We start from the raw sequence: 23,944 nt of genomic DNA, 5'->3' as shown, positions 1-23,944 counted from the left end.
CTGGTCTTTTGACCCAGCGTCTATGCTTCAGGATCAGTGTGCTGACGGCCACAAGCTGACCTGCTGGGGTTCTGACTGGGCTGGCATTGAACCTGTAGATCGAGTTGGGAAGAACCGACATCTTAACGATATTGAGTCTTCCTATCCATGAACATGGACATTTTTCCACTTATTTTGTTCTTCTTGATTTCATTCATCACAGTTTTGTAGTTTTTCTTACGTAGATCTTGTACATATCTTGTTAGATTTATACTTAAGTATTTTTATTTCCTTTTGGGAGGTGCTGATAATCTCAGTTTCTTAAACAGTGTTATTGAGATATAATTCACATGCCATTCAGTTTACCCATTTAAAGCGTACAGTTTTGGGGGGGTTGTATATTCAAAGCTATATGCAGCCATCACCACAGTCCATTTTTTAACATTTTCATCAGCCAGAAAAGTAGCCCTGACCCTCCAGTTAGTTACCAGCCCAACTCTTCAAATAAGTTTTTTTTTAAGATCTTATTTATTTATTTTAGAGAGGGGGAGGGAGGGAGAAAGAGAGGGAGAGAAACATCAATGTGTGGTTGTGTCTCCTGTGCCCCTTTTGGGGGACCTGGCCTACAACCCAGGCATGGGCCCTGACTGGGAATCGAACCAGCTACCCTTTGGTTCGCAGGCTGGAGCTCAACCACTGAACCACACCAGCCAGGGCTCTTCAAAGAAGTGTTTGAGGACGCGGAGGACTGTGCTGGGAATTCTTTTTTCCTGGGCGCATTAAATGTGGTGTTGTCCTACCGGCTCCTGCTTCCACTCTCGGCCTTGCTGTGACTCTTTGAATGTTATCGGTCTCCAGTAACTGGCCAGAAGGGTGGAGTCCCCATTAGGCTCCGCAGTATCGCAGTGTCCGGCAGACTCTGGGTGTGCTCCGTCCCCCCCACGCTCCAAAAAGCCGGTGAAGCCAGCGGCTCCAGCCTACCAGGTCCCAGAAGTCTCACCATCCTGCCTACGTCTCAGGCCTTCTTTTCACGTAGATTTGGCCTGACAATTCTTTACTCTCTTGCCAGAGTCTTATTACTTTTAAAATATTCTATCTAGCATTCTACATTGTCTTCCGTGAGAGAATCCAGCCTTTCGTATTATGAGGAACAGGAAACGAATCAGTTTTCATGAATTTGAACAAACCAGCTCAAACAAATAAAACAGTTTATGAAAACAAATTTTAACATTTCTATTCAATGTTTCTTCTCGGGAATGATCCAGAATGGCGTGACTATGTGTATATTTAGATATTTAGGAGCTTTAGCGCATATACCCGGAATTTCAAGGTGTCTTTTATTGCCAATGTAAGGGGATAAATAAGTGCACCTTATGTAAGGCAAGTGCGACTTTTGGAATGAACATCTTACTGCCAATTTTTCTCAAGGACTTAATAACTAAATTGTAGTCATAGTAGAATTCAGTCAAGCTGGGTGGCCTTTTTTAAATCTTTAAAAATATTATTAAGTAGTTCCACCCTAAAAAAAAAGTGCCGTGAGATACGAAACAGGCGAAAGCCACACAAGGGGCAGCCCCGTCACCAATGAAAAGGAAGCTGTGGGCGCACAGGGGAGGATTGTCCTGACGGCTGGGAGACCCCAGCCAGCTCTTAGCCACTGGAGTACGTGCAGGACTGCCTGAGTGGACAGCCCCCGAGGTCCCTGCGGCTCCCAAACTGCCCGAGGGCCAGGCGGGACAACAGCAGGTCTGGCAAGGCGGCGATGAAATTTGCAAGTCCAGTGTGAGTGACAGTAACTTTTAGCTTCCAAACAGGATACCTCACCCTGCCTGCACCAAAAACCTTTCCTACGGCAGCAGCTCCAGGCCGCTCATCCAGAATCTTCTCAGCCACCCAGTCCCCCAGGCTCCCCGCTGTGCAGGTACACACTCCACTGCATCTAAAAAGAAATGCAAGCATCCAAGAGATACACGTGGGCCTTGTGGGTCTTAGAAAGACCTATGTTGATGGCATTAGGGTATTTTTTTTTAACTTTGCAAAAAAGATCAGGTAATTTTCTTTCCATTGTTTATCTCAGTATGGATGTAACAGTGCGTTGAGACTGCTTACCATGCATTTCCTAGCCATGGAAAGGTAATAATACCAGTTTGTGTCTGTATGTACTTCTGTGCATTTCCAAATGTTCGTTCGTCTCTTTCCTTACTGTGGCTTTCCTTACCGTCGGTGACTGACGGTGAGAATCCTTCAGGGTCACGATAAGAGGCAGACCCTGTTCCGAAGTGGGTTCTGAGCCAGTGTGGTCTGTCTTTCCTTTCTTTGGTGTTGTTTCCCAGTATTAGGATCTTTTTTTTTTTTTTAACTAAGAACAACTAAAAAATGTATCATATTCCAAATCAAGCCGCCCTACCACAAAAGCATAACAAGCCGCCCTCTCACAGGTGCTGTAACTTAAGCAGACGCCGAGGAACCTCGGATGACCCTCTCTGCCTTCTTGCGCTTCTCCGTCTCGGGCGCCCACACCACGTGTCGGCACTTGACTTCAGACGGAAGCAGCCTCCCGCCGCTGAGCGTGCACTTCCGCGGCATCTGCTGTTGTTGTCGCTGCCGCGCCCACGAGTCTCTGATGCCACTCACCGCGTCTGTCACTGCGCTTCTCTGCAGGGCTCGGAGCTCAGTACAACTCCACACACTTCCAAAACTTGTGGCAGTTAATTGCCGCCGTCCTCGATTTCCGAAGGTGCAAGTGTAAAATCCAGTCTCCAACGTTTGTAATTATGAAACATTTCAGACATCCCCCCAAATGGAGAGAATGCTGTAATGAACCTTCAGAAATCTGTCACCCAGCTTCGCTAATTATCACGATTTCACAACATTGATTTTGTCTCCTAGCTCCCACTCCTCCTTTCTTTGTTCAACGGCCTTATTCTTGTGTGCACTTCTCAGCGTTTCTGAATCTGTTACTTGCTGTCTTCCGTCACCTTTGAAAATCTGCCGTCAGTACAGCTTCATACATGACTTCCGTCCCAGTCTGCCCCTGTGTCATTTGAGATCCCAGTTAACATACATAACACCCGTGTCCCTCTGTGCTTTCCATTTCCTCGCCGCCTCGTGTCTTACAATCGATCATTCTCTCGACCTGCCCTCGAGTTCGCCCGGCCTTTCCTTGGCTGTGCCACACGTGATGTTAAACTGTTAGTGCTTCGTTTCAGTTTTCTATTTCTCAGTTCTAGAATTTTCATTGGTTATTTCTAGTATAATCTTCAACTTCCTACTGAAATTCTTTTTTGTTATGTAAGTCTCAGACGTACTCATCCCAGTCATTTTTAAGTCTCTGTCTGAGAACCTTAATACCTTAGCACCGCGGGTCTGTTGCGTGGTATTTTCCTCTCAGTTTTCAGACAGTCCTTGTCTTCTTGCGTTCCTGCGTATAATTTTATGGAGCGCAGGACCTTGGATAGAGAACCTGAGGAGATAATATGAGGTTCAGGATGATATTATTTTCCTTTAGGGAGAATCTACTTTTTGCTCTTAGTCGTCGGGGTAGAGACATACCCCCTTCATCTGTCCGGGCTGGATCGAACAGCTCCGTCTTTGTGACGGCTGGTCTGCTTCTGGCTTCCCCCTCTTCCTAGATTGTAGCCCTTTGGGGTCCCAAATGAAAGCCAGGGGTGTTTGCTGTGGCTCCCTCTCATGCCGGGTGGGCCCTGAGCCTCATGTCTGAGTGTCTGCGTCCCCGTGTCTGTGAGGCTGCCCACACCTGCTCAGCGCTTAGCCCACCGCCTTGCCTTTCCAACCAGCAGAGGGGACAGTGGCAACAGACGCAGAGGTCACCTTCCTGAGTTTCTGCGTTTTCTGTGATCATGCCTCTTCGAGTCCCCTTGCCTCAGTGGGCCTTTGACACCCTCAAGCAGAAAAAAAATTTTGTTTTTCACCTAACTTTTCTTGTTTGGTCTGAAACAAGCTAACTCACCATTACTGGCAGGAGAAATTCTGCTGAATAAGTTTAAGTCAAATCCGAGCATTACATTATTTTATCCACGCACACTTCAGTTTGTACCTCAGAAAAATTGTGGGCACTTTCTTGGGTAGTCGCAACGCAACTTCACGTTCAGATTTCCTAGATTATTTCAGAAGTATCGTTTATATTTGTTTTGCTTGAATGAAGATGAGCAAGGTCTATACATTTAGTTGTTGTATCTCTCAAGTCTCTTTTTAATCTAGAGAGCCTCTTCCATTGCTGTCGTTTCCTTTTCACACCGTTGACCTTTCGAAGATCCAGGGTCAAGGTCCTGCTGAACCTCCCGTATCTCAGATTTAGCCGGCTGCTTTTATTTGTTTCTCTACCATTTGTTATTCCTAGGAAGTGGAATTTAACTTTATGGGCTTCATTAAATTCCGTTTGTCCCTCCCCCTCCTCTCTCTCCCATCCTTCCCTCCCTCCCACCCTTCCCTCCTCTTCCTTTGTCCCAAACATGCTTCCTAGGTAGCGCCAAATGATCCCTGTTGCGGCATATCCGGTGTCAGGTACTGCCTGGCTGTCCCACCTCAGCGGTGCCGGGACGGATCGTTGGGTTCAGATGGTAACAACCTAATCCCTCTATTGTAAACTTGTGCAGCATTCTTGCGTCTGCTGGTTTTATCCAGTGATGCTTTGTTCCTGGATCAATTATTTTTTCAGCAGTTGCAAAATTATTCTTCTAATTCAGTCACCATCTCACATTTGTCGGTTAATATTCATAAACTAGAGCTGTTTGCTTACTCTGATACACAGTTTCTATAGGCAACTTAAGTCCTGCTTTTAAATTTAGAATTTTTTTAATATCGGTTCAAAAAAAAAAGTCCTAAACCAGGGCTGTCACACTCCTTTTCACCGGGGGCCACGTCAGCCCCGTGGTTGCCTTCAAAGGGCCAAATGTAATTTCAGCCCCTTAGCAGTTAAGGGGGAGTTACATTTCCACAGTCCAAAAATTATTTCAGCCCTTCGAAGGCAACCGTGAGGCTGATGTGGTCCCCGGTGAGAATGAGTTTGACAGCCCTGTCCCAAACAATACATGGTTTTCCTACCCAGTGAAGGCCCAACCTGCTCTCTGTAATGAAGCAGTGTGATCGGTAATTGCGTCATGTAGGACACCTCAGGGAGGCCAACAGCCTGTGTCCTGCCATCCAGTGATTCCTTCTCTGCACCCTTTGGACTGGAGACATTCCAGTTCCCTGACTCTGCCTCCTTGCAAAGGAGGGCAGCGAGAGCTCGGTGCTCCTGGGTCTGAGTGCGTGTGCCGCCGTTCTCTGCTGGTTTAGTAAACACATCCCTTCCGTGTGCTGGTTCACAGCGACACCGAAGGCCAGCTTCCCACGGGGCCCAGCACCGGGGAGCATGCGGTCTTGGGCTCTGAGCCTGTGAGGGGACGATGATGCCACACCCCCACAGGGAGAGCGCCTCGTCCGCTGAGCTGGGTGTTACCTGGGTCACCTGTGCTCTCTGTGGCAGCGGTTCAGCTTCTGCCTCGGAGTCGGCCCTGACTCTGCTCCACCCCAGCCGGCCTCCAGGCGCCACTGAATCAGCATCAGACCCTTGCTTTCTGTTCCTGTTACCACCATCCTGCCGCAGGGTCTCTTTCCAATCTTCTTTGTTTTCTGTGCTGATGAAACACTCCCGGTGCCCTTCAGTGCTGCCCAGCTGCCTACGAGCCGAAGTTCAAGCTCCCTAGCTTCACATTCCTGTCTCTGTGCCACTGGGCCTCAAACTCATCTCCTCTCCGCTCCCCTCCTCTGCCCACCTGGCCAGCGCGCTTTGTGTTCAGCCTCCGGTCCCTTCCCATGCTCCGCTCACGTGTCCAGGCAGCCCTTGCCCCTTCCAGGCTGAGCCAGCTCTGCCACTCTACGAAACCGCGCCTCTCACGGCGCCCCTCCCTGCTCCTGGGGCACCTGCCGTGGGCGCCACGTCCGGCAGCTCTCTGGATCACGCCTCTCCGTGTCTCGCTTTAACTTGCCTCGTGTCTGCAGCGAGACCGTCTGCTCACGAGGGGCAGGGGCTCACCCTGACTGCTCCGAGTCCCTTCCAGCAGTGGGCACAGAACCTGTCATCCCGGAGGTACGCCGTCCCCTCACCTTTCTCATCCCGCCCCCTGTGCTAGTCCTCGCCATCCTCACCATCCTCACACACCCTCGACGCCTCGCCTGGTTCAGGCTCTTGGCTGGCCTTGATGTTGTATAGTCGTGTGATTGAGGACGACTGGAAGTCCCTCCTGCCTCTTCGTCACTGTCTCACACGGTCAAGGTGATGAGCGCCCCACCCTAGGTGGGGACCTTCCCCCAGCAGGGTGAGCTTCTCCAGTTGTCCTCGGGCTGCTGTTCCAGCAAGGGATCGCAGTGCTTACCCCACACGTCAGCCGGGACGCGCCAGACCCAACCCAGACAGACACACAGTCCGCACCCCGCCGGGGCTCAGAGACCGCTCTGCACAGATCCCGTGGAGAGCTGCCCACAGGCCCTCCCTCCTCATCCTCTCCTGAGCAACGGTCTCTTCAGTTTTTCCTGCCTTGAAGCAGCTGCAGCGGGACTGTCACCGCACAGTTATGCGCCCCGCTCTGCCGTCCCAGAACCGGCTGCTGGCCGACAGGGCGGACCTCCACTCAGTGGGGTGATTATCAGCGTAAAGTTACTTTTGGCCTTTACGTTTAATTATGCCACATTTATAGCAATACAATCAAATCCCAAACCCAGGTGTGCTTTTCAAGGAAATGTCGGGGGCAATTACCTCCCAACAACGGCGTCCTGCACTTAGGCCTTTTGTCTGGGGATCTCCAGATCTTTTCCACGCAAGTGGGTAACGCTGTCCGTCTGGGAGGGCCGGGCTGGACTGACTGATCTCCCGGCAGACGCAGCGGGAGGGAGAATTCCAGGATCCAGGTGTCTCCTTTGTTACCCCGTCCCTTCCCAGTTCTTTAAAAGAAGAATGGCCCAGGCTCCATTGATTGAAATATCTCCTTCTCACATTCTGCTTTCCACCTCTTAAAGGAGCACGGACGAAACGTTTCTGTATCACGTTTCACAGGGGGAGGGTCGAGGCGCAGGGAGAGGAAACGGTTTGCAGACACGTGCGCACTCGCCAGAGAACGCCGTGTCTCCTCGGCCTCGTCTCTGTTGGGCAGCGCGGGCCCGAGAGTTCGTGCAGGAAAACCTGTGCGAGGAGTGTGTGGGCCCTCCCTGGGCCGTGACTCCGGGGTGTTGTTGCTCTGTCCACGGGCAGGCACGTGCAGTCCCCTGTGGAGCGCGCCCCTGCTTGTGCAGGCAGTTGGGAGGCCCGGCCCTCTCCCCACTCAGCCAGGCTGTCCCCGACCCTCGGGCGCCAGCCCAAGGCCTGTGTCCCTCCTGCAGGAGGCGCTCGCTGGTCCAACCAACCGTCCCTCACCTCTCTCCCTTCATAACGCCGGTGTCATTCTCTCGGTTCGGTTCCGTGCACCGGACCCAGCATCCCCCTGCACCAAGGGAGGCCTCTGGTGGGCACCAAGTCAGTGCTCTGCTTTGTAGCATTTTTAAACCATAGTATGTGTGTTTGCCTTGCGTCTAATGGAATTATGGGGCCTGAAGGAAAACACACCCCCACACACTGTGGTGTGTCCCCAGCTCTGTGAACGGTTTTGCGTACAGAGCAGGGGCCCACCAGTACTCGCTGCGAACAGCGGACGTGGGACACAGGAGGCCGCACTGCACACTTCTGTCGAGTCTGACACAGCGAATCCTCGTTGAATCAAACTGCAGTAACGTCGGGTCTGAACCACAGCCCCACACGGTCATTCTTCGGTCCACTGCAGCACCCTCCTCGATCCTGTCACCTGGGAAAGAGCTCACATGTGTCTTGCCACCCTCCCACATGCAGGTCATCGTGGCAAACACAGAAACTGTAGCCCAGTGGGGTGATAAAATGAACACCGGAGGGCCCGTGGGGAAGGTGGACGGTGGGTAGCTCCACAGCTGCTATTCGAGGGCTTTCTGTTGGAAGGGGGGTGGGCACGGGTCTGGAAGGGGCCCGTGAAAGCTCCCGTGCCCTTACTCCTCAGGTGTGTGCAGAGAGGCCCCTCTGTCCGCGGCTGCCCTGGGTGCTGGAGCTTCAGGGAGAGCCCGGAGGATGAGATTAGCCCCCGGTCGTGCCCGCCTCCCCAGTGTAAATGCAGAGTCCAGACTGGTGTCTCCCCCTCTGGTGTGCGTTAGAGGGGCGTTCCCTACAGTCGGTTTTCCCGAATGCAAAGGCATGCTGGGAGCAGGAGACGGGCCCTGAGCCTGCCCGCTCAGGATCGCAGACTTCCTCTCCAGAGCTCATTCGCGGGCACAGCCCGTGTGACCTCCGACCCCCTCGGTCTCCCGGCGAAAGGCTGGCTGCGAAGGACGGAGCCACTGACGCCATCTGCCATTCGATTTCTTCCAGGATCTTCTTCCCCGGAAGCCACCCGGTCAGAGGTGTGCAGGTGATGAAGGTCGGCAAGTTACAGTTGCACCAAGGCATGTTCCCCCAGGCGATGAAGAACCTGAGACTGGTGAGTGGGCCGCCCTTGCGTCGTCCTGCCCGGGATACCCCTCCCCGACTGTGGCCGGGCCCCTTCCTTGTGGTGTTTAGCAACTCCACGTACGTGTGTCTGCATGCACGTGCACACTCGTGTGCATATGTGTGCCCGTAAACATTTAATAACCGGCTCTGAAAACAGCTGATTTGTGATGTTTGCTGGTGTCTGTGATATAAACATGCCCGTCGCGGCCCACACTCACCCCTCCTGTTCCTGCGGGCCTGGAAAGTACTGGTATTTTTGGATCATAAGATGCACCTAGGTATTAGAGGAGGAAAATGGGGGGGAAATTGAAGCAAAAAATGTGTTAAAATGTTTAATAACATAAATAACATATTTCACCAAAGTAAATGTAAACAGAACTCCCCAGCAGCATTAACAACCATTATTCTTCCCAAATTGGAGGGGCGGTCTTATAGTCCGAAAGATACGGTATATTAGCGCTTGCCCACACGTGATCTGACCCGGCACCCAGGACAGAGTTCAGCCGCTGAGGTCCGAGGGCCGGGCATTTCCATCCCATCTGGAAATTGAAGGGGCTGAGGCCTGGAGACGCGGAAGAGCTCATCTGCCGTCAGACTGGGGCAGAGCCGGGCCTGGCTGGTCCCACTTGACTCCACATGTATGGATTTAAATGCTTCTGAGTAAGACCCCGTGCTGGCCGTACAGTTAGTGGGGGAGACAGGCCTGCGCCCACGCCACTAGATCCAGGCTGGAGTCCCAGCTCTGTTCTCTCCCTCCAGGCTGGCCCAGTTAAATGGACGGGGCCCTGGTGAGCCTCCGTGTGCAGAAGGCCCTTCTGGCCTCCTGAGCTCCTGATGCCAACGCAGAGGAGGGATCGGAGGAGATCTGAACTTCTTGGGTTCCCCATGTGAGGCGTTAGTGCAGCCGCTGTATGCAGCTCTTGAAGGGGGCACCCAACACCCACAGCGGCAGAGGCGCACCTGCAGGGCCCAGACAAACAGCTAGACTCTCCTTACGGGAGATCGTGGGCGGGCGGGCAGTGCTCGCCGGCACCAGCCCTTCGCGTACACTCCACTCCCGCTCACTTCTTCCGTCCTTCTTGTGGGGCTGCCTCGCCTCCTCCAGAAGCATCTCGTGGTCGTCGTCGTAGCATCTCCTCCCCCTGGTACCACAGATACGCCCAGACGTGGGCCCTGGTAGCTGCCAGACGGGAGGTCTTGGAGCGGCATCATCAGGAAGTCTGCCGTGAGGACCGGGGTTAAGGCATGGCCCGGCCCCGGACTTCTGTTCGGCTCTGGAGAAGTCTCCCTTGCTTGGCCCTGGGGATCGACCCGAGTGCAAGTGCCTGTCTCCGGCAGTGCTGCGTGATGGGAAGAGCGCTCAGATCTACTGGTTTCGTGAGCTGAGGCGTCTTTTAATCCCTTTGGGTGTCGTTTTCTTACTTTAAAAATGGGAAGAGTCCCTACTCCACAGGGCTGTTTTAAGCAGTATGTGAGGCTGTGGGTGTGTATTTTCCCAAGTCCCAACCGTCTGGGGACTCTACAGGGTTACTGTCTCACAGGGACCCTTGTCACAATCACTCCCACCCGCCTGGTTCCTTGAGCACTGGGTGTGGGTTGGGGTTCTGCTGCGGCCCCCCTTCCGAGCGATTAGGCTATGCAACCACTCCAAGGTGAGTGGGAACCCTCGAGGGACCCTCGCTTGCGTACATTGGGTTTCTCCTGGGGCCACCGGACACAGACCCGCCCCGGATGCGGCGGGTTCTAGCAAAGCTATCCTTGAGTGAATGGACTTTAATGCATAGAGGACTCTGAAAGCCCCGCCTTGGCCGAGACTTTTCCCGCCGTACGTAGTTAATGGGCCGGATCTCCTCAGGACCTTTGCTGACCACCGGCTGGCAGAGGTGCGGCCCAAGCACGCCCGCCTCCTCACGAGCTCATGGGGCCTGTGGGTCTGGAAGCGCCCGGTTTGCCTCTGGGGGAAGCCTCCCTGCCCGCGGTTTCTTGGCGCTCCGGTGACCGGAGAGGAGGAAGGGAAGATGCATTCCATGCCTTTTGAAACGAATGTTCTCTTTAGACTGGCAACCCGAGATGTTCTTTCTTGTCTCAGAAACTCTGGAAATAATGGGATGAAACAGCTGAATGAGGGCTTCAAAGGCCGAGTCTGGAACGGAGATCAGAGAAGCTCCAGGATCAGACACTGGTCACCCATTCAGTTGGGCCCCAGCCTCCCCCCGGAGGGGAGTCCACTCAGCCCGGCTCTGACTCGGTCTGGGGCTCCCCCTCCGCTGCGCTCGGCTGACACCCTTGCGACCGCTGCCCCAGGACTGCCCCGGGGTCCCTTCCCAGTGCCTTCCTGCCGCTTCCTCCCTCTCCAATCCACTTTCCTTTCTTTCCGTCTGTTCTCAGGGAATTTTGCTAGGCGCTCATTTGACTCCTTGGCCCCCGAGGGCGAGTGTCCGCGGCAGGGCTGCCCATTAGGGAGCCCGTTGCTGCTCTGTGAGCCCTGCCCGCTGCGCCGCCCTCGCTCCGCACCAGGCTCGTGGTTTTGTCAGCTGACGTTGGTTGGAAAAAGTCCGGCTTCTTGCCCTCTGATGACCATTCGTGAGTTTCTTAGAGCGCACTGTCATGGCTGTTTCGTCTTCTTTGCGTGTTGTGGAAGCATTTTACGTGTTGAGGATCTTTTTTGTTTTTCCTGGGCCCAAACAGGAGCACAGGCCACGGTTTGGGACACCACACTCCACCTTTTGGCACAGTTAGTAGCTAACCCCACACCCTCAGGGCAGTCTCAGAGTGTAGCCCCGCCGGTCTCTGTGGACTCCAGCCTGCACCCCGAATTCCGGCCCCTCGAGAGGCTGGTTTAGAGCAGCAGTTTTGCCGTTCCCATTTCTTAATCTGCTACAGTGGCTCCTAACCTCTTTGGTCATGTTGTTGTTTAGGATTCGGATGAAAACCACTGACTCACCAGAGAAAAATGTGTATTTGGTGGTAGGGAAGGGGGCTCGAGGACCACCTGAGGCCCCTCCCTGGACCCTTAAGTGCCCACAGCCCCCAGGTTCCAGAGCCCTCCCCTCGATGTGCAGCATCACCTTAGGGGTCAGGCGGAAGGGCAGGCAGAAGTGAGGTGTCGTATTGTCACTAACGCCTTCAGAGCATTGTTCCGAAGTCCCGAACAATGCCTTCGGAGCATTGTTCCGAAGTCCCTGGCTCTGACACTTACGGATGTTCCCTACTGACCCCCAGATTAGAGAATATTCATTTCAAGGGAATGTCTCTGAACTAAAAACAAAAGAGAGAAAGAGAATATACGTAAGAGAGAGATCAGTAAAATGAAAGTGACTAAGTGACAGTAAAAGAAACAAGCAGGAATTTACCAACAGTAAGTGTAAGCCCAGCAGTGACTAGGAGCCAGGCGGGGAACCCAGACAGACACCTTTCACCTGGCAGAAACACGGTACCACCCCCCGTTCTCCTGCTGGAGCAACAGCAGAGGGAGCCAACTAAAACTGAAGGTCTGAATAAAATTCAGAATCTCAATGGAGTACTCACTGAGAATGTTCGTGAAAGTCACTCAATTATGAACCAGGAAGAGCTCAATTTTAAAGGGAAAGAAAAGCACCAATATATACCAATTAACAGAGACATTGGAATTATCTGATAAGATTCTAAAGCAGCCATCATAAAAATGTTTTAATGAGCAAGTACAAACACCCTCAAAACAAAGGAAAAAAGCCTCAGCAAAGAAATAGAAGACAGAAGAAACAAATAGAAATTTAACAATTGGTAAATATAATTACCAAAATAAACAAACAGGAGCTTAAAAACAGAATAGAGAAAACAGAAGAATGCCTCATGAACTTGAAGATAGAGGAATGGAAACTGCCTAATGACAAAACAGAAAATGACTACAGAAGGACAAAACTGAACAGAGTTTTAGGACCAATAACAGAAGAGGTAACACTGGAGTCCCAGAAGAAGAGAAACAGGATGGGGTAGAAAAAGAATTCGGAGGAATTACAATGGAGGCATCCGAATTGGAAAGGAAGAAGTGGAATGACCTCTGTTCCCAGATGGTATAATTTTCTCTGTAGAAACACCTAAAGATCTCACTCTCACACACACACACACACACACACACACACACACGCACACACACACACACAATTAAAACTAATAAACAAATCCTGCAAAGTAGTAGGATATAAAATCAATGTGTGAAAAGTCCGTTGCATTTCTATCTGCTGACAGTGAACAATCAGGAAGGAAATTAAGGGAACTGTTTCAATTTACAATAGTGTCTAACAGAATAAAATACATAAAATTGACTTCACCAAGGAAATGAAAGAACTGTAGACCAACAACTATAAAATGCTGAAAAAAATTAAAGGAGACAGAAATAAAGAGAATAACATCCGTGTTCATGTTTGGAAGACTTCACGGTGTCAAGACGTCAGCCCCACCCGCAGCAATCGACAGCTCGTGTGCAATCTCTATGAAAATCCCAATGATTTTTTTTTTCAGAAACAGAAAAACCCATAATAAAATTTATGTGGAACCTCAAGGGATCCCCACAGCCAAAACAAATCTCAAAAAAGAAGAAAAATTTTGAAAGACTCTGGCTTCTTGATCTCAAAATTTACTACAGATCTCCAGCAATCAAAGCAGTGTGGTGGTAACATAAAGACAGCCGTAGAGAGTAATGAAGTAGAATGGAGAGCCCAGAAATAAACCTCTCACATACGGTGGGATCATTTTTGACAAGGCCCTATTCACAATTAACAAAAGGTGGAGACAGCTCAAATGTCCACATATGAATGAATGGGTCAACAAAATATGGTTTGCGTCTGTGTGTATTTATATTTATTAAGGCTGAATAATGTTTATTCAGCCTTAAAAAGGAAAGAAATCCTGATAACATGCTACAACATGGGTGAACATGTGCTAAGTGAAATAAGCCAGACACAAAAGGACAAATTTTGAAAGATTCCAATTACGCGTGATGTACATGGTAAAGAACATACAGACAGAAAGTAGCATAGTGGCTATCAGGGCTGGAGGGAGAGGGGTCAGAGGCACTATTGTTTAGTGAGTACACAGTTTCAGTTTGGGATGATGCAAAAGTTCTGGTTATGGATAGTGTATATTTTACTACAATAAAATATTTTTTAAAGATTTTATTTATTTTTAGAGAGGGAAGGGAGGGAGAAAGAGAGAGAGAGAGAGAAACATCAATGTGCGGTTGCTGGGGGCCGTGGCCTACAACCCAGGCATGTGCCCTGACTGGGAATTGAACCTGCGACACTTTGGTTTGCAGCCTGTGCTCAATCCACTGAGCTATGCCAGCCAGGTCTCAATAAAACATTTTTATAAAAGGAATACTGGTACAAAACTCTCAAACTCTCACAAAAGACAAACTGCAGATTGAAGAAGTTGGATGAGTCCCAAACAAGAAAAATCCAAAGAATCTGCACTGAAACACATCATAGTCAAACTTATGAATGGTAAAGACAGGGAAAATGTCTTAAAAGCATCAAGAGAAATATAATATCTTGCTTGTAGGGGGAAAACAATTTAAATTACAGTGGTTTTCTATCAGAAACCATGGAGACCAGACAAAAGTGACACAACTTAAAAAATGAAAGAAAGATACTTGAACAACAGTTAAAATAAAAATGAAAAAAAAAATGAAAGGAACTGTTAACCCGAAAACCTACATTCAGCAAAAATACCCTTCAGGAATGAAGGGAAAGTCAAGACATTGATGAAGGAACACTGAGAGAACTTGCAACCAGTCAACCTACTGTAAAAGGAGGGCTAAAAGAATTCTCTAAACAGAACTGAAATAATTAAAGAAGGAATCTTGAGCCCTGGCTGGCTTAGCTCAGTGGATTGAGCACGGGCTGCGAACCAAAGCATCGCAGGTTCGATTCCCAGTCAGGGCACATGCCTGTGTTGCAGGCCACGTCCCCAGTGGGGGCCACGTGAGAGGCAACCACACATTGATGTTTCTCTCTCTCTCTCTCTTTCTCCCTCCCTTCCCCTCTCTAAAAACAAATAAATAAAATCTTAAAAAATAAAATAAAATACTTTCTTAAAAAAAAAGAGGGAATCTTGGAACATTAGGAAGGAAGAACATGGTATACAAAAATATGGGTGAGTAAAACAGACTTCTCTTGAGTTTTCTAGATTGTTAGATGAAGCAAAAACTATAACACTCTCTGAAGTGGTTTTACATGTACGTGGTGGAGCCCTGACTGGTGTGGCTCAGTTGGTTGGACATTTGTTCTGCAAAGGGGCGGGTAACAGGTTCGATTCCTGGTCAGGGCACTCGCCGGGGTCGCAGGTTCAGTACCCAGTTGAAGGCAAATAGGAGACAGCTGATCTGTTTCTCTTTCACATCGATGTTTTGTCTCTCTCAATCCCCCTTCCTCCCTATCTCTGAAATCAGTGACATTTAATCCCTGGAGAGGGTTATAAAATGTAATCAAAAGAAAGCTGGAGTGGCTTTATTAATATCAGATAACATAGACTTCGGAACAAAGAAAATTTTACTACGGACAGAGAGGGACACTGTGTAATGAAAAAAGGGTCAGTCTGTACCGAGGATACACAGCACTCTTAAATGTGTATCCCCCAAACAGTTGCAAACTGTAGGGGGAAAATACAGAACTGGAAGGGGAATTAGACAGTGAACTGGTAGATACGACTATAGCTGGGCCATCAACACCCCTCTGTCAGCAGCAGACAGAACAACTAGAACAGAAATCGGCAGGAACGTGGAAGAACTTTCCACCACCACCCACCACCAGGCCCTGACTGGCGTTTATGAAACACTCCATCCAACGAGAGCAGCACATGCATTTTTTTTTTAAAGTACCTGGAGAGCAAGACCAAGATACATCATATTCTGGGTCATAAAACAAGTCTCAATAAATGTAAAAGAATTCAAGTCATAGAAAGCAAATTTTATGAGCACAGTCACATTCAACTAGACATCAGTAACGCAGTGTGTTGGAAACTAATTCAAGTGGACACCTCCCAGCTCTGGGTCTGGGATTTGATTGGCCCCCAGAGTTTACCAGGGCCAGTCCCTCATGATTCAGTTGAGGAAACTGAGTCTTGGGGAGGAGACGTGACTTCTCCAGGGCCCCTCAGGCGCTCAATAAATATCCATGGGACCCACTGAGGAGTTAAACAGCAACCTGGCTGTCTGCTCTTTTGCTGGGATAGCCACGCCCACTGGGAGGAGGCGCAGACCTGAGCTCCCCAGGTCTGTGACCCCTTCTGAGGTCCCCTGGGCTGCTCCGGTCCCCCCCTCCTGCCTCTGGACACCCCAGCACCTCCCTCTCCCTTTGTCACACACAGTCCTGTGGTGACTGTCTCCTGGCTGTCCCAGAGCTCTTCCCGGTGAGGCCAAATCTCCCGCATGGTAGCTGCTCGGACAAGGTCCAGTGACAAGGCCGTTCTGCCTTCCCGGGGGACACACTGGCCCTGGGGCCACTCACTGCCTTGGGGGTCTGGCTGGTCACATTTCCTTTTCTGGGTGCCCTGTGCATCCCCCACTGCTGCTCCACCCCACTCTCATCCTGAGACGGGCGGGAGAAGGCAACTGGCTTGCGTTTTTCCCTCTGATTTTATGTTGGTATTTAAATTGTGCTTGAGGAAGTCATTCACGGGATCCCCTCAGGCTCATGGTAGAGAGCACATGAGATCCTCAATAAGCTTAATATGTTTGTATTAAAAATTAATAAGAAAGCTACATTGTTTGTGACTTTAAATCATAATTTGATTTAGTTCATTTTATTTAATATACAACCACAGTTCTAAAATTACTTAAAAAAAAAAGGACGTGTGATGAGATTGCAATCGGTCTGGGACGCCATCTATTCCTGAGTGAACCGTGCCTGTCGCGTGGCAGACAGTCTGCGCTGCCATTCCTCGTGTGACATTTAGCGTCAGCGCCCGGGAGCGGCCGCCCCCTCGGAGGCTCCCGGTGGGTCCTCTGTGGACGATTACGTGCAGGCGCTTTTTAAATGCCACCATTACAAAAATAAAATTTAATGGAAAGAGATAAGCTTTTCCCAGCACAAGCCGGCTCCGGTTTTATATTTCCTTAATCTGTTTTATATACTGCTGCAGGAAATTAAACCAAAATTATCCGCTCTGACGTGCACACAGGAGCAGCGGGGAGGGTCTGCGAGAAGGGAGACAGATTTACTGTAAGCCTCTTTCTTTTGGGGGGGAGTTAAGCCCTCCTCATTTTCCCTTCATGGAAAGCCAGCCTGGGCCCACGACCACATGGAGCTCCCTTCTTACAGCGCTGTGAACGGCTGTCCCACTGGCGTCCAGGCCTGGGTGGCGTCCAGGCCAGGGACAGATGTCCTCCATCAGTAGGTCTGAGTTGCAACTTTCTGTGTACTCAGCATAACGTGTCCTTGGCAGACCCAGAAGACAGTCACTGACAAGTTGTTCGCATTACTAAACCCTCCTCCTTTCTTCTCGTCTTCCTCTCCTTTTCTCTCCTATCCCGCCCATCACTCGGGAAAATGACGGTGTTTATTTGCTAATCCTATCTGTGTTTAGTCTTACCTTCCAGAAGAATGATAAAGGTGTGTTTTTTTTCAGTCCTCCGCCCCAGCCCTACTCATTTCCTGCCCGTTTCCAGTCTCAGTGTCTCACGTCCTGCGCGTGCACATCCAGGGGCCGTCTCCTGCCCCATCTTTGCTTCCAGTGCCGCACTTGCCACCAGCTAATAGCGGAAAGGACACCTGCAGCAGCACCTTCACTGGGAGGGCCCGTGGTCCCTCAGTGTGTCTCAGAAGTCCCACCTAGCAGACCCTCCAGCCCCTCTCACCTTGTCACTGAGGACTGTTTGAAGGTGGAGGCTGCGCCCTGCAGTCATGGGCGAACACTGGGTCGGCCTCTCAGGGCGAACTTGAGGACGCTGGGCCAGAGGGTCATCATGGCCCTCCCATAGGGCAGTGGGCTCGGAGGTGGGAAGTGAGGCCTGGGAGGGCCAGGCAGTGTCCCCCTGCTGCTGGTGGCTCTGCAGTTCCAAATGGCTGCAGAGCTGGACGCCTCCTGCTAACACGCAGGCTCTCGTCCTGGGAGGGAGGGAAACATGTGATTTGGAGGAAGATAATATTGGAGACGTGCAGATCAGCCTCATCTTGTCCCAGTGACATGAAGACAACTGTCACTTAGCCTTTGGGTCAAGCCACTGAGAAGCACAGAGCATCCTCCAGGTAAGGAACTTGCGGAAGCAGAACCAGGAGTGTGGAGAGCAGCTAGTCTGGAGTTCTCCTGAGAAACAAGGCCAGGCCTTCCTTCCTTTCGGGGTCGGGACGCCCCGCAGGGAGGGCCTGGCCTTTCTCCGGAGGCCTGTGAGTGGGGCGGGGGGGACGGTTAAGGCTTTCTGCAGAGAGCATTTCGGGCAGTGCCTGTGGCCTGTTCATCTGTCTCTGCCACATCACAAGCCCCTCTGGCCTCTGTTGAGCAGAAGGGAGGAGAACATGTAAGACAGCTTTTAAGTAGAGAATTTCCCATGAAGAATTTCTCTGATCTCTTTTTTTATCCTCACCTGAGGACATACTTATGGATGGTAGAGAGAGGGGAATGGAGGGAGAGAGGGGAATGGAGGGAGAGAGAGGGAGAGAAACACCAGTGTGAGAGGGAAACATCGATTGGTTGCCTCTTGCACACGCCCTGACCAAGGACCCAACCTGCAACCTAAGCATGTGCCCTGACTGGGAATTGAACCCATGACCTTACAGTTTATGGATGCTACTCCAACCAAATTAGCCACATGGGCTAGAGCTCTCTGATCTCTCTTTACAGTCCTGCCCTCATGCAGGTCTCTGCCTCAGACCTTAGCTGTCCAGGCCAAGGGAGGACCCTGGGCAGTGCCTCAGGGGTGAGAGTGGGGGAAGAATGATGCATAAGACGTTTGCTCCCCAAACAGTCATGGGTCTTCAGCCCAGAGGGACCTCACAGAGCTGGGCTGCCTGCAAAGTGGGGCTGCTCCAGACTCCTCCTCTCCATTTCCAGACACCCCACCGGGTGGCCACAGATACTGTATACCCACAGGGCAGGCACACCCAAGGGACTCACAGATAGCCCACCACCCAGAATCTCAGTCCCAGCTACCTCTGGGTTTCCCAGCTGGGGTGTAGGAGGGGGTGGGGGACTGATGGGCCAGATCATCCTGAAAGGATTACAGGCCAATTCCATGAGCAGGGAGAGCTCTTTTCCCGGCTGGGGGACCAGGACACCTGAGGTGCTGTCCTCTCTTTCTCTCTTCTCTCTGCTCTTCTCGCTTGTTCCCTCTCTCTCTCTCTCTCTCCCTCCCTCCCTCCCTCCCCCCACTGGTCAGAGCTAAATCTAGATCCCCTCTGACGGCCTTGATCCCAACCTAAATGGAACACTTTCAGAGGCCAAGGAGCTGCAGGTTTCTCCTCTGTAGCACAGAGGGGGCTCTGGCTCCTGACTGCCAGGGGCCCCCAGCGTGGAAGTCTCTGTGGCTCTGAAAATGTGCACCCCCAGAATTCTACCTCTAGGAACGCATCTTCAGCAGATAGGAGCACAGGCAAAGAGTCACGCACTGGAAGGCCTACATCAGTCACATCATAGGAAAAGTTGGAAGTCATCTAATTCCCAGGAGTGGCTGAGTGAAGGATGGTCTGTGAACATGCTGGAATTAGGCGTGACGGCCATGACGATGGTAATTGTGCTGGCTGCAAATTAACACTGAATGATAAACAGTTGCTGTTACGTGTCGAGAGCCTACTTGATCTGTTGTGCTCAGCCCTGAGGGCACGTTGGAATCCCCGGAACCCGGGTTCCACCCCAGGATCGTGAGTCAGGTCTGAGCCTTGGTGTCTCTTCGGCCACTGCCCGGTCAGTGCCGCCATACAGCCAAGGCTGCGGCCGTGGTACTGTGGGCCAGGTGCTTCTCGGGGGCCCAGTAGCCACCGGGGTGAGCCCTTTATGTGTCTCCCGAAGGCACGTTTGCATGGAGCACCATGAATCTGGGGTCCCATCCCTGTCCCTTAGCCCCCCTTTGGGTCAGCACAGGACAGTGCTGTCTGTCTGTGGTTTACTTGCTGCAGAAACAGCTTTGAGGGTGTTCTGGTCCTTTATTGCTTTGTAACAAACCACCCCAAAGCTTCTCGGAGTGCGGCCAGCACCACTGACGCTCACAGGTGATTTGGGTTGGGACCTGAGGATTGCAGTTGGGCAGACTGGGGCCTGGCTGTCTCCTGACCGCTGGCGGGAACCATCTGGGGCTGCTTCAGGCAAGGCGGCCTTGGCAGAAGGGCCCGGCGGGGACAGGCACCAGACGCCTGCGCACGGCCTGTCCCTGCGGCGCGGGCTTCCTCACGGCACAGTGGCTCGTGGTTCCAGGCGGAGGCTGCGTGGCCTTTGTGACCTTGCCTTGGAACTCCTTTGCATCGCTTCCACTGTACTCTACTACCGAAGCGGTTACAAGCCCACACAGATTTCAGGAAGGTCTTGCAGGATTGGTAGGAGATTTAGTGATAGACCGAACTCGGAGAGTCACGGAAGGGGTTGTTAAGATACCAGTGCTACGCATCATAGGTCACAAAAAGAATACAAGAAACTGTGTGTACATCATCACCACAGTGCATGTAGATGAGAGTCCCATGCAGCATGCAGAAACGACAATTTATTTTAAGGTGGTAGGAGCATGGTATTTCATCCTTAATGTTACTTCTCAAACCTCTGTAGCCGCCCTCCAAACCTGGGCGCTGACAAATCCCTGAAGGTCGTTCTTGGATAGCCAGCCCCAGCGTGGCTCGTGAGTGAGTCTGCTTTCCAAACCCCACAGCAGAGCAGTCGCCCCGCTCCCTGCGTATTCCGGCTTGGAGAGCCACAAAGCCACTCCCACGCTGGGCCTGCACTCTCGGGGAGAAGAAGAGGAGTGGGCAGGGGCCCTCCTGCTCTGGGACCTCATCTGTCCTCTTTCTTTCCCCCTAGGCATTTGATATTATGAGAGTGACACACGGCAGAGAGCACAAGCTGATTGAAGACCTGATTCTGCTCTTAGAAGAATGTGACGCCAACATCAGAGCCTCCTAAGGGAGCCTGGCCGGGGGAGGATGGCCCGTACCCTGATCGAACGCCTCACTGCGGCCACAGGCCCTGTGCGTTGTCTGCCGTGGGGCCCTCCCCCGCTGGACGGGCAACTCTGGGTTCGGGTGCACAAGGCAGACATTTGGTCTGCAAACCACGAGAACCATCAGTTGTAGAGAAGCACGATGATAATAAATATTAAACATTTGGTTGAAAATGCCATCTGGCAATCATTTTCTCTGCTTACTCATTGGTAATTGTAACGCTTAAAATCTCAAACATTAAAGATAGAAAATCATATTACAATCATGACGGAGTGAGTATGAACATTCTCCTTGGACACATGCAGGAATAATGGCATAAAAACCAATGTTTCCACGTTTGTTTCCCTCCAGGCTCTGTCCGTGTGGGCAAGAAGCCGGATCTTCAGACGTCGCCTTCCCTGTTTGTGTTAAACGGTGTCTGTGTTCACTATTCCCGTCCAGATACGTCTCCCGCACAGGAGGTTTCGTCCTGCATCCTGGAAAGAAGTCATTTTAGCTGTGAATGTTTTTTTCAAATGTCTCATGGCTATTTTGTAACTCCCTTATCCTTAGCATTTTATAAGCCTTTGTGTATGTCATGCCTTTTTTTTTTCCTTGATTTTTTTCCTCTAGTTCCCTAGGTCTGTGGTTCGCACAGGTCACGTGATCTGCATAGCGCGGAGCAGGTCCTAGCGTTCTGGTTCAGATCGGGCTGGCCCTCTTTCCTCTTCCCTCTCTGCTGTTCCTTAACTCTGTGGCCTGCTTTTCCACCTGTCTTCTGTAGACAAATACAGAAAACCTTTTATTCTCCTCCAGCAGGAAAAAAAGGTAAATTCTTCTCTGGCTCAGTGATCGCACGAGCAGTTTGGTCCCTCCTGCTCAGTTGGCTTCCTGCAGCAGAAAGATTCGTAGAGAGCCTCCCGCCATCCACACCTGACTTTTCATGGAAGGAAAGGAGCACAGGGCTGATGGCAGAATCCGGAGCGGCTACTCTGGGTCGCTCCCCGCCCTCACAGGGGGTGTGGCCAGTCCTCCGGCCATGTGGCTGCACTGGCAGCCTGCACTGGCAGAAAGGCACATGGACGTCTGGTCGACCAGAAGGAGCCAGCCTCGGTCTGCAGCTGAGAACACTGAGCAGTGGGAACTGCAGTCTGCTGGCTGAGCACCTGCTGGTGACTTCCAGCGCTGAGACGTGAGCCGTCTCCTGCAGCTGATGAGTTCTGCGGCCTTTCCCTGACCTTGCCGCTTCTGCGTGAGCTGCCGTCTATTGGGTATCGAGCTCGTCATTAAGACTCACAGTGTCTCTAATAACCACAGCACTGCGACAAGGTGGGTTGTATCAGTAAGGAAGCTGAGGCCTGGAGCCAGGGGCTCTGGGACCCCTCCTGACTTTCCAAGTGACCTTGACCATGTGCCTTAATCTCAGCCTTTTTTGAGAGGCCAGTTCTACCCAATTCTACAAATACACGTTGAATGGTTACTGCGTTTTTTGGAAAAGGGGAATCGAAGACTGGATAAGCCCTGCCCCTGGTCCTCACAACGCACACTGTCTGGCGTAGCGTCTGTGCCAGGTAGCTTTGAATGCGTAACAAAGACACCACAGTATCTCGAGTGGGTTTTGTTCCTGATTCGGCACATCCACGCTTGGGGCTGGAGAGTCCTGGAGTGGCCCAGGCTCTACCCAGCCGTGCCTTTGCCAGGTCCCGCCGCAAGGCCGTGGTGTGCCGGGGGGAGAAACTGTGGCCACCTGAGCAGTTTACCACAGCGGCCCTTACGCCAATGTGGTGTCCGGAACATTTAGTGAACTTGATGAGATCCTTAGACCTTTTTTCTAGAAAAATGTCTGCATGTGACCAATGCTTTCAGGAGCAGGGATTCCTGGGCTCCCTGTAGCCCACCCGCGGACTCCCTGGGGTCCTTCCAGCGAAATAAGACTTGCTGCCTTTCGGAAACACTGGTGGGAGTTGTTTAGGTTTCTCATTTATTTTCTTTCCTCCTTTATGTAACCTGATGGTACTTTTTGTTGTTGTTTATTACCTTTTATTGTTTATTAACAGTCGTTCCAATATTTCCCCCTCTGTCCTCCACCCGGCCCACCTCCCGCTCCCGCAGTCAAGCCCCACCCTGTTGCCCATGTCTGCGGACCATTCACACATGTTCTTTGACCCCTGCCCCTTCTTTCCACCGCTATCTCCCTCCCGCCTCCCCCCTGGCCGCTGTCGGTCTGTTCCATGTTTCCTTGCTTCTGGCTCTATTTTGATTGGTAGTTTATTTTGTTCATTAGATTCTTCTTCTAAGTGAGATCATACGGTATTTTTCTTTCGCAGACTAGCTTATTTCACTCAGCATAATAGTCTCCAGTTCCAGCCATTGTGTTGCAAAAGGTAAGAACCCTTTCCTTCTGCTGCACGGCATTCCATTGTGTAAATGTACCACCGTTTTTAGTCCACTCATGTACTGCTGGGCACTTAGGCTGCTTCCAGATCTTGGCTATTGTAAATAATGCTGCTGTGGACATAAGGTGCATAAGTTCTTTTGAATTTGTCTTTCAAGATTCTTAGGGTATTTTCCATGCAGTGGAATCGTTGGGTCAAAAGGCAGTTCCATTTTTAATTTTTTGAGGAAACCCCATGCTGTTTTGCAACAGTGGCTGCACCCGTCTGCATTCCCCCCACCAGTGCACTAGGGTCCCCTTTTTCCCACACCCTTTCCAGCACCTGTTGTTTGTTGATTTGTTAATGATGGCCATTCTGACCAGTGTGAAGTGGTATCTCACTGTGGTTTTAACCTGCATCTCTCTGATGGCCAGTGATGCTGAGCATCCTGTCCTGTGTCTCTGGGCCCTCTGTATGTCCTCCTTGGAGAAGTGTCTGTTCAGGTCTGTTGCCCATTTTTTAATTGGGTTGTTTGTCTTCCTGGTGTTGAGTTGTATGAGTTCTGGGTTCCTCATTTAAAATTCATTAGGAAAAGCCATAACAGAAGGCGGGGGCCGTCTCACATGCCAAAGGAGCAGAGTCCACCGAGAGAACCCTGCGTTTGCCAATTTTCTGAATGAAATTTATCAGTCACCGATGAGCCTGGATTAAGGGATTTGCCTTCACGCCTCCCAGAGAAAGCATGATAGGCTCTTAATCCCTCTCAGCCAGCTTCCCGTTTTCTGAGGACCGGCCCGCTACCAGAAAGGGGACTTGCCTGCATCTACTTTTCACGGAAAGCAAACACCGAAGCAATGGTAAACATTTACTGAGCGCCTTCACGGCAGAATCCTTTCGGAGGGAAGTGGGCGGAGGGCCTCATTTCAGATGCCTGTCACCAGTGGCTGAGG

General features: G+C 51.1%; 1 protein-coding gene across 4 annotated transcripts in view; it reads left to right on the top strand.

Moving 5' to 3' along the window:
* SMYD3 (SET and MYND domain containing 3) overlaps positions 1 to 20,818 on the top strand; it is a 446,241-nt gene extending 425,423 nt beyond the window's left edge. For all 4 annotated transcript variants that reach the window (XM_045861300.1, XM_045861306.1, XM_045861322.1 and 1 more), the window contains 2 exons: positions 8,405 to 8,513; positions 20,501 to 20,818. In XM_045861300.1, coding sequence (XP_045717256.1) covers positions 8,405 to 8,513; positions 20,501 to 20,602 — 211 coding nt within the window. In that variant the 3' untranslated portion in view covers positions 20,603 to 20,818. The remainder of the gene's footprint in view (positions 1 to 8,404; positions 8,514 to 20,500) is intronic.
* Positions 20,819 to 23,944: the final 3,126 nt, after the last annotated feature.

Source organism: Phyllostomus hastatus, unplaced genomic scaffold (genome assembly GCF_019186645.2).
Source record: "Phyllostomus hastatus isolate PE091 unplaced genomic scaffold, TTU_PhHast_1.1 phas_contig_148, whole genome shotgun sequence".
NCBI lineage: Eukaryota > Metazoa > Chordata > Mammalia > Chiroptera > Phyllostomidae > Phyllostomus > Phyllostomus hastatus.
This window is presented reverse-complemented; position numbering and strand designations above follow the sequence as displayed.